The sequence below is a fragment of the Erpetoichthys calabaricus genome, chromosome 9 (genome assembly GCF_900747795.2).
Source record: "Erpetoichthys calabaricus chromosome 9, fErpCal1.3, whole genome shotgun sequence".
NCBI classification, from domain to species: domain Eukaryota; kingdom Metazoa; phylum Chordata; class Cladistia; order Polypteriformes; family Polypteridae; genus Erpetoichthys; species Erpetoichthys calabaricus.
In genome coordinates this window covers 71,567,265-71,585,592 of record NC_041402.2, presented here as the reverse complement: position 1 = coordinate 71,585,592, position 18,328 = coordinate 71,567,265, and the positions used below count along the sequence as shown (strand labels likewise).

The following is an 18,328-nucleotide window of genomic DNA, read 5'->3' as shown; positions in this document are numbered from 1 at the left end:
ACTAATAGATGAAAGTAAAACCAAAAGATTTGTCCAGTAAAGTGACAGGATCAAAACTAGGAGAGTAAACTGAATCAAGAAGCCAGAGCCAAAAGGACAAGGAGAGCTTGAAGGTCAGTGCCACAAATGAAATCAAAACCAAAGACAGTATCCTAATGCTAAGGCCTACTTAATAAATGAGTTAACTGCCACTAAGCCTTTTGAGAGGTTGTCATATCCACCGAGGGATGAAGCAGTCTATGATTGCTGCCATATTGATATTGTCATATACTGTGGCGTCATCATTGGTAATCATTGTGATGGGAACCAAGATGGCATCATGAAAACAAAGAAATCAAGACAGTAGCAAAAAGCAGCTTTGTAAATACAAAACAAACATGGAAAGAACTGTTAAATATGTATTCTTCGGGTATAAAAACAAAAATTGGACTATGTAATTACTACATTTAGGTTTTCATTGCATGTTGACCATTGCAAATAGTCGGAATTGTTTGAGGCACTCAGCAAATAATGAAAGTTGTATATACATAAAACACCTTTATTAGTTTAAATAATTTTGTATTTTAAATATCTGAAGTACGTTTGTACTGGTTAATGAATCTGATGATTATCCTCAAGTACCATATTTTTGCAGAGCCCATGCAATTTTGTATGATATAATTGTAAAAGTAAGTGTGTATATGGCCGTTGTATTCAGTCCAATACAATGGAAATAAAAACACAGGTCATGTCATAAAGATAATGCTTACTGATTCATATTAATGGAATTTCCAATTTTTTAAAACACCATAACATACTTAGCTGTTTCTGTAAATTAAAAATAAGTGAAGTATGTGTTTTTGAACTGGTTTTTAGAGAAGTGTGCTGCTTAATTCAAGTAACAAAGCAGTACGTTTTAATGTGATACTCTACATATAATGGTATTAATTTTGATCGTTTTTCTGAGTTTCTTATACTTAGCTAATTCAATTTTTTTTTATTTTTCTGTTAACCATACATGTAGCTTCTTCCCAGGAATATTTTTCTGCAGTTGGAGGTTTAGATACTCTTGCTCAGATGTTGATGAAACTAAGTGATGAATCTCTCCAAAACCCATCAGCCAGTGAAAGTGCAGTTATAGTAATTAAAACCCTTTGTTCTTGCATTGCTGACAATGGTAAGTTTAAAGTTAAGAATTGGTTTTCGTTTGACAATATGTAAATTGTACAGTGAGCTGTACAATGAGGAGTACAATGAGCTAAAAATCTAACTAAAAAAGTTTAATGTAGAATGCCTTAGCCCATAGACTGAACATGTTGTATATAAGAAAATTTTCTGTGTCTGTAACAAAGTATAAAGTTAAATTTAAAATTATAAAATAGAAAAGGCTGAAAGTACATATGTTGTATGTAACCTACCTACCCTTAATTATTTAAATTCCATAGAAAATGTGTTGTTGAATATAAAAATAGCTATGACTGAAAGAAAACACAAATGTTACCATGTAGCGAGTTATCTGGGATTTGTCAGTCTTGCGGAATTAAGCAGAGCTTTAATTTCTTTGTGTTTTAAGTAAATGTAAATATTCCATTTTTTGTAGCTGCTCTGGCTGCAGGACTTTCAAAATATAATATTGTAAGAAAGCTGCTTTTGTTGCTGTCAAACTGTGATTTAAACACAAGCAACAAATTATGTATCATACTTACTCTTGGCCATTGTACTGTAGCTGCTGGTAAGTGTTTTTTCCTTAGAGTACTTATAATAACATCAGTGTAATAGCAACTATAGTTTAGAGGAGAATTAAATATCATTTGCATCACTTTTTTAATCAAATTTTATTATAGTTTATTTTATATGACAGACAGAACATAATATTTAACAATTTCACAACATATACTAAATAATTCACTATGCACACATACTGTTATTTTCCATTTCCACGTGCAAAACTGATAATCTTTGTAAATTAATTTATCTAAATCAGAAGTGAGATAAAACATATATACAGACAAGTACTAAGGTCAAAAACAAAATTATCAAAGCTTAAAACTATGCTTTTCTATTTTATGTTTTAATCTTAATACTGTGCTGTTTTAAAGTTAACTAATAATAAAATATCCTTTCCTCTTCAGCAACTTACTGTAATTTTCAAAATACACATACTAGTTACATTTTTGTACTTCTCAAATCCAAGCACTAGTGTTTGTTGTTGTTCATTTTCCCTTTTAAGTAGTTGTTAGTTTTTTAGGTCCTAAATTTGCAACAGACTGGCAGAGTCTTCCTTTTTTTGAGATGATGCTCATTATAACATGATTCTGTACATGCAGTGTATACTGGATAAAACAAGATTATTTCTATCGATGATGTGATTACTATATGACACTTTGAAAGACAAAATATTCAAAAACAAACATTAATATATGACAAAAAAAGCAAAAATTGGAAAAATACAATCAATATTCATATATCTAAGAGCAGCTACTTAAGCTGGAGTATCCAGAGCAGGGTAGATGGATAAATGGACCTCAGCACACTTTGGGCACAAGGCAGGAGCAACGCCTGGACAGGGTGCCAGTCCATCACCGGATGAATACAGACACACACAAACACATCAGGGCCAATTTAACAACACAATTAATCTTTCATGCATGTCTTTTGACTGTGGGACGAAACAAGAAGGAACCAATGCAGACACTGGGAGAACATGCAAACTCCACAAAGGGAGCACCTAGAACATGAACCCCGATCTCTTTTTTACTTAGTTCTTACAAAGTAAAATCATTGAATTTTGAAGGACCCAAAGTACTCCTGTGCACTGCATTACATGTTAACTTATTCCATGTATCTGATTATATGTGTAAAGAAACATCCATCCATCCATTTTCCAACCCGCTGAATCCAAACACAGGGTCACGGGGGTCTGCCGGAGCCAATCCCAGCCAACACAAATATTAATATTTCTGCAGAATTTGCCCATAAGACTTTTTATCTCTATCTCCGTAGAGGCTTTATTTTCCGAAAAGCAACTGATTTCTACCATACTAATTTGAAACCCTTTTACAATGTCATTTCATCCATCCATCCATCTATCCTCTTCCACTTATCCGAGATCAGGTTGTGGGGGCAGCAGCTTGAGCAGAGATTCCCAGACTTCCCTCATCCCGGCCACTTCTTCTAGCTCTTCTGGGGGAATCCCGTGGTGTTCCCAGGCCAGCCAAGAGACATAGTCCCTCCAGCGTGTCCTGGGTCTTCCCATGGGCCTCCTCCCGGTTAGACGTGCCCGGAACACCTCACCAGTGTCTATGTCACCATTATCTCACCAGCAGCTATGTCATTTCTTAAGCTTCTTTTGCTTGAAAAAAAAGGTTAATCCCCTTCAATCTTTCCTTATATACTGTAAATAGTATTCAATGTGACGTCTCACAAGTGCATGCTTTATAACCTAAAATCCTATTAGCCTCATTAACTGCTTCTGGATACTTTCTGGACAGTGAAGAATTTACTGAAACTTATAAGGTGTGTGCTTTTGTTTAAAGAGTGTGGATCCAGTACCAACTGGATGGCAATATTTTCAACCTGTGAAGATTGTCAGCCCACTCAAAAACCTCTGCAATCATCTATGAGCTCTAGGATCCAACACAATAAAATTGTGGAATGCTGCTTATCAAACAGCATTTGGGCCATGCTGCTCAGCTGTGTCTTCTGCTGGACTGGGCACATTATTCACATGGATGAGTGTCGGCTTCCCTGAATGGTCCTGTACGCTAAACTTATCAAAGGATCCTGGCCTAGAGGTGGCCAAAGGAAATGCTGGAAGGACCACTTGAACTATTCTCTCAAGACCTGCTCCATTCCCCATAGGCAGCTCAAGACACTTGCTGGGGATTGCATGCTTTGGGGACGACCATCATTGAAGGAGTCTGTCACTTCAAACAACAAGAGAAGAAGAGAGCAGCAAGACATCTCTGTCAACACCAACCTACTGCTTCTGGGAGGTATCACCCCTGCCAGTTGTGTTCCCGGGCCTGCCTTTTCCAGAGATGGACAAATGGATGGACAGCGTTATCGTCAGATCAATGGACAGCCATGATGTGAATTTCCCAGCTAGCATAGGATACAAGGCAGAATCAAAACCTGCACTGGGCACCAGTCCCATCACAGGGCTAACACACACACCCACACTTGGGGCAATTTAGCATCACCAAATCACCTACCCAGCATACCATTAGACAGTGGGAGAAAACCCACACAGACATGGGGAAAACATGCAAACTCCACGCAGGGATGACCTAGGACACCCCACCCTGGTCTCCTCACTGCAAGGCAGCAGTACTACCACTATGGCACCCTGCCATTCACTACTAAAGCCATGCAGATAGTATAACAGCTGGCACACTGACGCTGTGATGCAACATAAAAGGTGCTTGTCATTGTTTAGTACAGATAACATCTAGTAGCCTGGATGCATGTATCCAAGTAATGAAAAAGTCACTTTGCTCTGATTTGAGGAGTGTCACCTTGTAGATGACTGTTGATCTGTGTGCCATGCTTTTGGGTAGCACTGAAGTTTCCAGCCATGTTTGCTAATTAAACCAATTCATAAGCCATCATCAGAGAAATTAGCCATCACTGCAGACATGTGATAGGTGGTCTAGACAATGGGATATAAATCTACTTGATCATCTTACTGTTAGTACTCCACATTCCTCTTCGTTTCAGCTTCCCCCTGCTGTCATCACTGCAAAAAATGTCTGCAGCTTATTCAAAAAGCAAAATATTAAAAAAAGCTGCAGGCCTGGACCTTATTTTTCCTTTTACACTCCGGCACTGTGCAGACCAATTGTCTACATTATTTGCAGACATTTTCAACCAATCTGTGGAACTGTGCTTCAAGACCTCCACTGTTATTCCAGTACCACAAAAAGGCTTGAATGACTATAGACCAGTAGCTTTAACCTCTGTGGTAATGAAGACCTTTGAAAGTTTTATTATTAATGTACCTTAAGAATACCAAAAGACTTCCTGGAAACATTTCAGTTTGCACAGAGAGCCAACAGGTCTGTGGATGATGAACTGTAGTTAGATCTGAGCTTTATTTACCAACTCCTTGATAAGCCTGGGGCATATTTAAGTATCTTGTTTGTGGACTTTAAGTCTGCTTTCAATACAATATTCCCAAAGCTCTTAGATAAGAAACTCTCCCAATTCCTTCTGCCTAGTTCAATCTGCCATTGGATCAAAGACTTTTTTTACAGATAAGAGCCAGTGTATGCGGCTAGGCATACACGTCTGACCCATTAACCCTTAATTACTGGTACGCTGCAGGGATGCGTCTTTTCCCCACTACTCTTCCCACTATATACAAATGACTGTACCTCTGGTGATTTATTTGTCAAACTTCTTAAATTTGCAGATGATATCACAATAATAGGCCTCCTTTCAAACAGTGATGAGTCCATATACAGACGAGAGGAAGAACATGTGGTATTCTGATGCAGTCATAATAATTTGGTCTTTAACAATCAAAAAACTCAGGAGATGGTCATAGATTTCAGGAAGCAGTCACCTATGCACCCATTACTTGCCATAAATGGCTCAGCCATAAGATGACAGAATCATTTAAGTTTATGGCCTCTGTGCTGTCACAAAATCTTAAGTGTAACAATAACATTACATGCATACAGTAATATGCATTATTTTAAAAGCCCATCAGAGAATGTTATTTTTGCATCAGTTGGGGAAATTCAATCTCCCTCAAGCAGTATTGTTCCAATTCTACACAGCCATCATCAAGTCTATTCTAACCTCATCTACAACTGTCTGGTTTGGTGCTGCCTCTGTTCAAGCAAAGGCCAACATTCAGTGCATCATCAGAGCCTGTGAAAAGATCATTGGCTGTTACTTGCGTCACATTCAGGTTTTATATGAGTCCAGGGTAAGAAGCGGGATGCAAAGATCATTGCTGATCCAACTCACCCAAGGCATTGCATATTCCAAACACTTTCCACCAACAAATGACTTTGTGAAGTGAAAGCTAAAACAACATGTCACCTAAACAGTTGTTTTCCATGTGCAGTTACAGTTGTGCTTGAAAGTTTGTGAACCCTTTAGAATTTTCTATATTTCTGCATAAATATGACCTAAAACATCATCAGATTTTCACTCAAGTCCTAAAAGTAGATAAAGAGAAACCAGTTAAACAAATGAGACAAAAATATTATACTTGGTCATTTATTTATTAAGGAAAGTGATCGAATATTACATAACATGTGGATTATGCAACATGAGTACATGTGACATTTTATCAGGGACGTTTTTAATATTCACTATTGTCAAGTATTAGTCACTACTGGATCCCATTCTATCAGAAACTTTGTTATGCCTGTTATTCACAAAATAATGAGATTAAAATTGTTTTCTCAGCCATCACTACAAACTACATGGAGTAAGTAACATAAAACAAATTTCACATTTGGCTAGTTTTTTCTTTAAAACAATGGTGAAAATGGAGAAAGGACCAGTAAAAAGCAATATTTATTAGAAACTAACATACCCAGTCCACAATAAATTGAGTGTAATTGCTGTTTGCAATACCTACGATGACCTTCTTGTCACACCCAACTAATGCACTAATAAAATGCTTTGCATTTTTCATTCCGACAGATGGTGTATACCACCAATACTATAATCTAATAAAGGAAATTTTAAACAGAAAAATATATATATAAGAAAGAAAAAGGTCTAATACAGGAAGTGCTAATCCCATTGGAGCCTATTAACTGTTTAACAGAGGGAAGTAGGATGGTATGACTGCAGGGTCAAAATTGAGTTCTGGGAGGCTAGTATATCACTTTTATAGCTGCTAAAAGGATTTGTTACTTATTTAACAATGTATGCCTACTCTGATTGTGCTACATTTAATGAGGGCACATCACCATAATGTTTAATGAACTCGAATGAGCTTAGTATTTCCCCTGTCACTCTTTATTTTATTCCGTCACTTTTTATTTTTTTCTGTTTACATTTTCATTTATTAAGTTATAGTGTCTGTCTGTTTTTTGTTGGGATAGGATATTTTTACAGCAGTACATCGATTGCAAGGAAAAATACAATGCAGTTTATTATTACCTGTATTACAAAATATGTTCTTATTTATTGTAAAGCTCTAACATTAACACTAAATACACCCAACAGAGTGTTACTTCCAGACAAACAGATATTGGGTTATATTATATAGATAAGGAACAGAGCATATTACATATGTAATTAGAAACAAACATAACATTAAAAGAGTGCAAATGGGTAAAAACGCCTGTGAAACAGCTCAGCTGAGTTGACATTCAGTTTAACCAAGGAGTAAATCATTCCTGAAAATAAAGTGAAATGTCAAAAAAAAAAATTGCCATAGAAAAAGCTGTATTTTTGACAGGAAGTTGACAGAGTACTATGAGATATGGTGAAACGGGTGTGGAAAAATGTTCAGTGTCTGTACTGATGTCATTATATGAAAAAGTATTATTGATTGTTGATCAGAATGGAAAACAGAGAAAGTTTAGTGGCTAAGATGTGTCTTTTTAAAAATATGTTATGCGTTTATGAAAAAAAGTATTTTGGAAGATTTTACATATAAAGAAGATCTATTGATGGCAAAACTTTGTTCAGAGGACGAAGAAAATGCAGAAACTGAATATAGGTATGGAACTGAAAAGTCGAGAGGATCACATCAGAGAGGAACAATGTGGTAAATGTAGAGGAAAGAAATAGAAATATTAAGGAAAGTGATGATTGGCCTTGTGCTCCAGTGTTTGATAGAATTAGCTTTACTACATTGTTTCTGAAACTGGTCTAAAATGTGATTGTGTGAAGCAGGAGGTAAGCACAAACTTTTATTTGTTTAAAATAAATGAGTGAGAGATACCAAAAGCTAATCTAATTAGTTTCAAACTTAGATACCAAGATATAATTGTTTTGGAAAAAGTAGGGAAGTTCTTCTTTTTTGGTGACATTTTGAATATAGTTGGAAGTTCATAGTTGATGAAGGAAGCAACAGTAAGGTACTGAAGAAGTAGTGGGTGACAGTCACTACTGTGACTTCTAAAGAGCCTCTCTGTTAGTAGAATAGTTTTCACAAGCCGTGCGATTAGTTTTTTGTGGTGTGTGGAAGTAACATATGGCTAATGAAGGCAGTATATCTAACAGGATTTCAGACGACTTATCAGCAGTATCTACAGACTTTCACTAAAAGAGAAGAAAAATAAATTAAGATTTTAGAAAACTTGTTGTTATGGCTGTGGTGGGTTGGCACCCTGCCCGGGATTGGTTCCTGCCTTGTGCCCTGTGTTTGCTGGGATTGGCTCCAGCAGACCCCCGTGACCCTGTGTTTGGATTCAGTGGGTTGGAAAATGGATGGATTGTTGTCATGGAGATGATATATAGAAGGCTATGATACTGAGTGAAACAAAAATACTGGCTGTCACCACTAATAATATCCAAGACTATGGAAATAGAGGAAATTAAATATTGGGTAACTGACCAGCTTAGGTAAATACACATATGTAATGGTTTTTACTTATTTTTATATATTACATAAATGACATTATTTTTCATGTTGGATATAAATTCTGAATTGTTTTTCAGTTATTTGAAAATACTTGGGTAGTGTTATTTTATTTAACACATTTTATCATGGCTGCACATTAAAGTTATTGAAAATAATTGTTGCTACATTAAGTATAACTTTAAAAATATATTTCTTGTTTTAGCAACTTGAATGTCTGCTCAAGTTGTCTTTTTTATTTTAACTTTTTTTTGTACTGTTCTTTTTTGGAAGAGGAACACCGACTTCATTTTTTACAGAGCAATGGTCTTCCACAGATGATACAGCTACTGTCTGAATTTCAAAGTGAAGAACTGAGTAAAGCTGTAACATTTGTTCTTCAGAGTTGTAAACAAGTTAGTAAGTTGTGTTTAATAATTTAAATAAATCAAGATTTTTTTTTCTATTAAAGTCAAATTCTTCAGCTTGATCATGTTCAAAGAATATTCTACATTTTTGTTGTTGTTGATATTATAGGTATGCTGAATTAAAATCAGGTGACATGCTCAGTATTCTTATATTTATATTAATATTATTTTTAAAAATGAATATATATTGAATGCTTTACACTTGTCAGTCATTATATCTTGACATTATTGCTTATCCTTTCTGTACCATAGTTTTAAAAGGTGACATTCCATAGTTTTTTTGTTTGTAATTTTGTTTTTTATTTCAGTTCAGTTGATTTCTGTGGCACTCTTTTCAGAAGACAGGCTCAGAGCAGTTAGCAGAGATTTAAAATGATAAGAGTAACAGAAAAATAAAAATATAAGAAATCTATTTGGCATTCACATACATACAGTGTAAATGTAATGCATATAATTTTCTTCTGACAACTATCTAAAATGAAAGTTTATAAACCTACATTGAGGTAAAAATGTTTGCTAGTAATGAAAAACTTAACTTATCAGATGCTATGGACACTTGAACAAAGAGAAGAAGAAATCAAAAGCTTCAGTTGATAATTTTTCTTGAGCTGATAAACCCTTTGGGATATGGAGCTCTTTGGCATAAACAAAGTCAACATCTAGCTGCCCTAGGCCAGCTGTAAGTCTACTCCTCGTGGACAATCTACATTTTATACCCTAGGTAGTAGTCTCAACAATTATAATATAATCATACTGTTGTCTTATGATACATCAGTGACCATGGGAAGTGTTTGTATCAGCCACATTTGATGATTGTCACAATTTTAGTTTAGGCAAATAATTAACCAACATTTTACAATTGTCAAATACAACCCATGCCTCTCTAATAATTCTCTGCTAAGTACTGTAACAGTAATGAATTTTTAGTCTGGATTTAGATATAGAGACCAGTAGAGCATCACTTACACTTGCAGGCAGATTTAGTTATGACTCTCATACAGTAGTCTTATTTATCCTTGGAATTATATAAATGTCTGAATGTTATGATCCCAATGTACACTTAGGAGAGTAATTTGTAATCATTTTTTTAAGCAACCAATGAAAAGCCACTAATGACTTTATATGTAAAAAGAGGACATTTTAAATTGTTCCTATCCTACTGAACGCCAATTTCAAGAAGTAAGAAGAATTACAGTGTATAATCATAATTTCTGGATTTGGTAAAAATCTTTCTGGAGTTTTAAACAAACAGTCTGCTACATTTGACATTAACAACCAGATTGAATGCTGTATGAAATCAAAAAAATTGTATGTAGTGTCACATTTCCAAACGAAGTTTAACTGGAAATTTTTCACAATATTGTTTTTTTAGTAGTGGCTAAGCCCCTGTTTGCCCACCCCTTTAGGTTGTTTTTACCTTTCATATTCCCTTGGCTCTGTCAAATTTATAAACATAATATTGTAGTTTTGTTTATTTATTTACTTTTTTACTGTTATTTAGGTGATATTATGTCTTCACCATTTTGTGTATTTCTTTTTTATGGTTGCTGAAATTTTGTAGGTCTGGTCCCAGTGATACTATGTTATTCATAGGCATGTGACTTTTGACATTGTGGTGGCCATGGTATGTAAGATAACCTCATTAAACCTTGTCTGAACTTTGTTACAGAGTAAATGAATTCCTGAGAGATTGCTTTATAGCACTCTTCTGCTTTAAATTCTTTTGGTTACGACTGTACTTTAGCTTTCTTTGTTCAAACCCAGTAAATAGACTTATCTGAAATGCTAAAGGCCAACAGATTGACTATCCCTATATAATATACCTAAGATCTCTGCCACTTGGTTAACAACGTCAGTCAGGAGTGTAATTGAAATCTCCTGCTGGTCATGACACTGACTTTACAATAGGCCAATGAGAAATTGCTGTAAACAATTGCCATGTTTTTCAGTAATTTGTCTCTGTAGAATGGAGAATCCCTAGCAAACAGATTAAGAGGACTGTATACACTGTATGTACAGTATATGCAGTCAGTATACTGGATTTCAATGCCAAAAGTTATTTTTTCTTAAGATGGCATAGATTTGTATTTATTTATTTATGTATTTATTTTGGGTTGTAAGGTTCTTTGTGTGTGTGCTTTCCCACCTATACTGGTGACATTACAGAGTAGTAAGTGCTGCACTAGTCTACTCTACACTCGTTCAAGAGATTGTGTACACTGTAGGTATACCATTATTAATCTACTATATGTATCAAATGGAACTGAAGCAAATTGTGAGCAAAACAAAATAATTTAAGTATAAGATAATTTCACAAAATATTTTCGGGCTCCTTAGTTTGCCATTACAAAACCAATTCACAGAGCTTATTTGTGAAGTTTCAGAATTTTAGAAACGCAGAAAGTGTGTGTGCCATTCCATCTGACTATGGCAAAAGCTCCTCCCATTTTCTTAATTTTTAAATCTTTTTTTTTTTTTGCATACCCCTGTGCTTAAGTCTTCAAGAAAATTATTCATTAGACTTTCATGTGAAGGCCAAAGCCATCTCTAACACTTGGACCAAATTTTTGGCAAACATCTATAATATTTCTGTAGTTTCCACCAGTGGGCATTCTACAATATACATAATATAAAGCCTACACATGAAACAAACTGATGTTACAAGGTACCTTCTGGAATACAAGGGAAAAATGCTGTTGAGTGCATTAAATGCCACTGGACTATAGTATAAGTGGAATGTGCCATTTGGGAGTGTTCAGAATAGTCTGTCTTAATGGTCTAATATGATGCTGGTGATTAGCTCCATGGTAGCATGAGCCCTTGGACACTATCCTGCCCCTATGATTAGTTAGGCAACAGAATGGGAGGCTTTTGGTCTTTGTTTCACTATGCCACTATATTGAAGCTAAACTTAGATCTCTTATATTTTTTAATATGAAAATACATAGTTGTGTTTTGTTTTTTTTGTACTGTTTTCTGAGTATGCCATTGAATACTGAGCAATAATACTAATTGGTCTGCAACCAAATAGAATACTTCAAAAATGTAACACACATGTCAATGTAAACATGTTTATTCATTTTAACTTTAAGCTGAAAACCTGTCACTTGGTTTGTTCAACAATATTGATGGTGATAGACCAAAATTTCCGAGACAGAACTCACCATATCCTAATTTAATGATTTACTGGAAAATTGCAGAAGAAATATTGCATGAAATTCATAAAATAGACAGTCAGTTTTGTGAGGTAAGTCTTTTCATGATACCTAATGTATTTCAGTGAAATTTTTGTGATAACTCAAACATTGCTAAATTTCCATATTTATTAAGTGCTAAGAAATGATCCTGTTCATTCGTAACTAATAACTCATACTATAAGTAACATGACATAATCAATGTCTAAAATCAAATGTAGTTCAAACTATTATCTAGACATTGCGCAAAGACAAGACAAGGAAGTAGCAGCAATATTGATGTGTAAGATATGTAATATAATAAATAATAGATATAGATCATAGAGAAATTATCAGTGTATGATAATAGTTGTTTAAGACATGTGTAAACAATGACAGGTCAGAATGTTTCACAGCAGAAGGATAACAAGAGTGTCAAAATACTTAAAGGTCAGTAGGAGATTTTCAGTTCTTCTCTACATGCACACTCGTCTTTGCAGGACAGTGGCTCACATGTATAAAAGTTCTGTTTTTAGAGGTGGTTGAGGCTGTGTGGAAGGTCCCAGGGGGCAGCCTGGTGTTAAGGAGTCTAACAGCTTGGGGGTAAAAACTCTCCTGAAGCCTGGCAGATCTGGCTTTGATGCTGCAGTATCTTCCCTTGGATGGCAGAAGTGTGAAAAGTCCATGTGAGGGGTGTAAGGGGTCCTGCACAATGCTGCAGGCCTTATGTACACTGCGTTTGTAAAATATGTCCTGTAGTGAAGGGAGAGGCATCCCAATAATGTTCTCTGCTGTCTTCACTATCCTTTGCAGGCGCTTGCGGTCGGATATGTTGCAGTTGCCATACCAGACAGTGATACAGCTGGTCAGAACACTCTCAATGGTGCCTCTGTAGAACATGGTGAGGATGGAAGGGGGAAGACTTGCTCGCTTCAGTCGCCTCAGGAAGTGTAGTCTCTGCTGGGCTTTCTTGTTTAGTGATGAGGTGATATGTGGCCACGTAATTTCCTCAGTTATGTGCACACCGAGGAACTTGGTACTCCTAACAGTCTCCATATCTAAACCGTTGATGCTGAGTGGGATGTGGCCAGGACGTGATTTTCTGAAGTCCACGATTATCTCTTTTGTCTTGTCGACATTGAGAGATAGATTGTTGTCTTCAAACCATGCAGACAGCTGTTCCACCTCATTTCTGTATGCTGTTTCATCATCCCTGCTTATCAGTCCCAGCACTGTTGTATCATCCGCAAACTTGATGATGTGGTTGGTGTTGTGCGTGGCTGTGCAGTCTTGAGTCAGCAGGGTGAACAGCAGTGGACTAAGCACGCAGCCCTGCGGTGCTCCAGTGCTCAGTGTGATGATGCTGGAAGTGTTGCAGCCCATCCGAACTGACTGGGGCCTCTCTGTCAAGAAGTCCAGGATCCAATTGCAGAGGGTGGTGTTCAGGCCCAACCTGCTCAGTTTTACAACCAGCTTTTGAGGGATGATTGTGTTGAAGGCAGAGCTAAAGTCTATGAATAGCATCCTGATATATGTGTCTTTTTTATCCAGATGTGTCAGGGAGAGGTGAAGGGCAGAGCATATGGCATCCTCAGTTGACCTGTTTGACCTGTATGCAAACTGAAGAGGGTCAAGAGAGGCAGGGAGATTAGTCTTTATGTGTGACATTACTAACCTTTTCGAAGCACTTCATTATGATTGGCGTGAGTGCAACTGGTTGGTAGTCATTCAGGCATGTCACTGATGACTTCTTCGGCACTGGTATGATCGTGGTCGACTTGAAGCATGCTGGGACTGACGACTGGCTCAGAGATGTGTTGAAGATGTCTGTGAGGACACCAGCCAGTTGACTGGCACATTCTTTGAGCACACGACCAGGTATGTTGTCAGGTCCTGCAGCCTTGCGTGGATTGACTCTGGATAGAGTCCTCTTCACGTCATTCATGGAGAGACAGAGTGCCTGGTCAGTGGAGGGAGGTGTTGCTTTTCTTGCAGGCTCTTTGTTCTTATCCCTATGTATTATATTTAGAGTAAAAAATAAATAAATTTAGTATCATGAGACTAAAGGGTTGCATATTTATGCACAAACTTCATGTTGTCTCAGACATTAACATATAGTGGCAATGGTGGCATGATGGCACAGCAGTTGGGGCCCAGGTTGACTTCCTCTGGAGATTACCAGTTTTCCACTGTCATCTAAAGAAATATGGATTTTTGAGTTGCAATTGCTCCCATCATATGTTTAAATGCATTTAAATAACCTTGAACAGAGAGGTATTCTATCAGTAATTAGTTCCTGCCTTACATTGACCCTTTCAGATTTCTGTGGCTCTTTGCAAAATAAATAGGATGTGCTAATGGATGGATGGGCTGGTACTTCCTGTATTACACTGTTACTGTCTCTTTCACTAAACAGCTTGTGAGTTATTATTATTGTTATATTATTAAGTTGCGTAACATTTTAAAAAATTCTGTAAACACGTTTCTTCATTATGTTCAACAATCAGTCATTTGTATGTTGCTCATATTGGGAATGTAGTGTACATTTATTACAGTACACATGTATTATGCATTGAAATTAATTTAGTTATGAATGGCAAGAAATATTTTAACAATGGTACTATATTTGACTGACATTAGACTGCACTTGTACACAGTGCACAGGAATAGAAGAAGATCAAGAAAAGACTTTCACTGCCAATGTAGACATTAATGAGGAGGCTTGTTTAAAGAAGCAGGAATTACAGAGGCAAGAGGTATTTCCAGACAAGCCACACGGTGGAGCCTCACACCCTGCAGAGATTACCAATCAGACAAGAGTTTCAGAAAACAGAATGATTCAGTCTTGTTCAGGACCAGCAGCTACACAATCTTATTTTAGAGCCAACACACTAGGAACAACAGAAGTTCCAAAGTCATTTGGTGTGGGATCAAAGAGGTACATATATTTTTATGATTTTTGTGAGAATAATATGTCTTGGTCATCTTAGGTGACATTTCTTAATAATAGCTGACATTGCGATTCAATATTAGTTGTGTTACCTTTAACATATTCTGTATGCATGCATCCCGTCTCAGTGGAGAAGCATGAAGAATTACTGCATGAGTGCTATACAGTATATGTAGTGTACTTTTTAATGAAGAATATAGTTATTATATACATGTTAACCATTGGTGGGTTCATTTTAAAATGGTTCTTTAATGTTTGTGGCCTATGTAAAATGTCTTTTACTGATGCTTATTTTTCTTTCAGTATGTTTTTCTAGTTACCCAGTTTTGCACCATGCATATGAAACATTAAAACTGCATTGTTTGCTTAGGTGTTGCACAGTAAAATGAGATCCTTTTATGGATATTTTTCTGACCAAGGGTGATCAGAATATAATTTGGATTTGATCTAGGACCAGAAATTGATACATAGTCAAAAAACATGAAGCATTGTGGTATCAGCATCTTGCTAAGGTGTGCTTCTCAGTGGCAGGGACAGGGAGACTGGTCAGAATTGAGGGAAGGATAAATTCAGCCAAATATAGAGAGATGAAAACCTGCTCCATAGTGCATGTGATAACAGGCTGGGCTGTCAGTTCACCTTTCAACACAACAATGACCCAAATCATACTGCCAAGACAGTGCTGGAGTGGCTTTGGTACATATCTTTGACTGTTCTTGAGTGGCCCAGCCAAAGCCCAAACTTAAACTCCATAGGCCATCTGTGGAGAGACCTGAAGATGGCAGTGTAGAGATGCTTCCCAGACAGTCTAACGCAGCCTGATATGATCTGCCAGGAAAGATGGAATTAACTGCCCAAATCCAGGTGTGCAAGGCTTATAGAGACTTATCCCAGCAGACTCCAAGCTGTAATTGTTGCCGAAAAGGCTTTGACAAAGTACCTAATTAAGGTTTTGAATATTTTAATGTGAGATTTCAGTTTTTGGTTTTCAATAAATTGGTAAACATTTCTAAATGCATATTTTTACTTTGTCATTATGGGTTATCGAGTTTTGTTTAATAGGTAAAAATTATAAATGTATCCATTTTAATTTAAATCTGCAACACAATAAAGTGCAAAAAGTGAAGGAGTGTGCATATTTTCTGAATCCATTGTATATTATAATTGAAATTGTATTTATATGTTTAGATATAATGCAGACTTATTTACCAAGAGGAGTTTGCCTTTCCTTAAATGTTTAAAATTATTGTGTGAATTTGTCACTGTACACTTTCATTGTGGTCTTTTGTCAGTCTGCTGGAACAAGAATGAGCCATCTTTTAATCAAAGTGTTTATTTTACTTACTGTTATTCAATTGAATTAAAAAGAAACTGAGAAGCAATGAAGGGCATCAAAGACCTGTGTAATCAGTTCAATACACAGTATGTTTTTTTTTCAGATTAGACAACACATGCCATAATTTTTTGTGTCTCCTCTTTTTATTATCTTATATAAGTATTTTTTACAGAAATTGGTCCCATAAGCAGTTTAATTATCCTAGATTCCACTTCTTCCACACTCTTTGTATCATGTGAGCTCTATGTATAAATGTCAAAAATAAGATATTTAGAGATAAGATATATGCATAACTATTTAAAACATAACTACAAATTACCACTAGTTACTGAATATATTTTCTGTGCACTTCAGTCATTTTTTGTGTAGAGTGAGTATGTTGTTTCATTATTTGTTTAGACTTTTTTTGGGAACTTTAGTTATCCTCCACATCCCAACAACGTTCGTGTTAGATTACATGGTTTGATTTTAAATTAGCATGCGTGTGAGTAGGTGTTGTGGTGGATTGGTGCAGATCTTGATCTTGATACTGGCAGTATAGGCTTTGCCTCCCCAACCCTGAAGCATATTAAGCATTATTTGAGAGTGTTACTTCTACTTAGCTTAGGTATTTGCCTCCTATACAATTCTTGATAATATCCAGTACGTTATGAATTCTTAAGTACATAATATATGTTTATTAAAATGATTGTGTTCAAAGTAAAATTGTTTTACTTATATAATACAGTTCTTGTGTTGTTTCACATTTTGAAGGTGTTTTGATGTATGAAACATGTTTATTACAATATTGTGTTTCAAATAAAATAATAATGTTCTTCAGTTGTTTCTTGCCTCTTTAGAAGGCCTATATCTAGACAACCAGCACTCATCAAAATTAATAAGAAAAGCAGTGATAACCCATCTCCATATGTAAAAGGTACCGGTTTTATAAGTAATTACAGTTTTTTTTTCTTTTCACTTTTAATATTTAAAGCATTATCATTGTTATTTGCTTATCAAGTGAATAAATTATAGTGTAAGTAAATAATTTAAATTATTTAAATAGGCTACTGAGCCACCACAAGCTGCCAGAACAGTCACAATCCTCCTTTATTATATATTTTCAAGTTTCCTTAAGTAAATGGAGGGTGGTGGAGGTGGAAAACATTATCTGAGTGTTGAATTAGATGTGCATTTTTTAATATCCTTCCAAACTTAAAATTGGGGTGCATCTGAAGAAGGGGCCTGAGTTGCCTCGAAAGCTTGCATATTGTAATCTTTTTTAGTTAGCCAAGAAAAGGTGTCATTTTACTTGACTTGTCATTACATTCATTATGGCTAACACGGTACAACACCCTAGTACTACATACTATGTACAACAAAATTTAGTGATGGCTCCCAGTATAATTTAAATTTCAACATAGGTATAAATGCAATATACTGTAAATATAAACATAGCCTATGCCAACTATACAAAAGCAATTCATTGAGAATAATAAAACATGAAGATATAAAAATAAAATATTAGATAAAAAATAGATATTAATATATACATGACCTTAGCTATGCTAGCTGTATAAAATCAGTCCGTAAAAGAAAAAGTAAGTGCATGAAGATAATCCCCACTTGTTCTGTGCTGAATTTAATTCAGTAACAGCCCTAGGATTAAAACTCTGTTTGAGCCTGGAGGTCCAATCATACAGAGTCCTGTAACACCTGCCGGAGGGCAAAAAGATGAACAAATGGTGACCTAGGTGAGCTGAGTCTATTACAAAATTAGTAGCCCTACAGAAACAAAGAAAATCGCAAATGTTTTCTATTGACAGAATATGAGTTCCAGTTAACTTTTGAGCAATATTTATGACTCTTTGTAGAGCGGTTTTAGCTTATCTAACGTTTCAGTAATCCCTTTTTTGCCAGTTTTTTTTCATTGCTTATAATCTCGTA

At 35.8% G+C, this 18,328-nt stretch overlaps 1 protein-coding gene across 1 annotated transcript in view; it reads left to right on the top strand.

Annotated features, from left to right (window-relative positions):
- Positions 1-18,328, top strand: part of terb1 (telomere repeat binding bouquet formation protein 1) — a 40,245-nt gene that overhangs the window by 15,278 nt on the left and 6,639 nt on the right. Inside the window, exons 8-13 of the mRNA XM_028809440.2 lie at positions 1,004-1,156; positions 1,580-1,711; positions 8,810-8,935; positions 12,036-12,190; positions 14,774-15,054; positions 17,242-17,318. Of these exons, the coding sequence (XP_028665273.2) occupies positions 1,004-1,156; positions 1,580-1,711; positions 8,810-8,935; positions 12,036-12,190; positions 14,774-15,054; positions 17,242-17,318 (924 nt within the window). The remainder of the gene's footprint in view (positions 1-1,003; positions 1,157-1,579; positions 1,712-8,809; positions 8,936-12,035; positions 12,191-14,773; positions 15,055-17,241; positions 17,319-18,328) is intronic.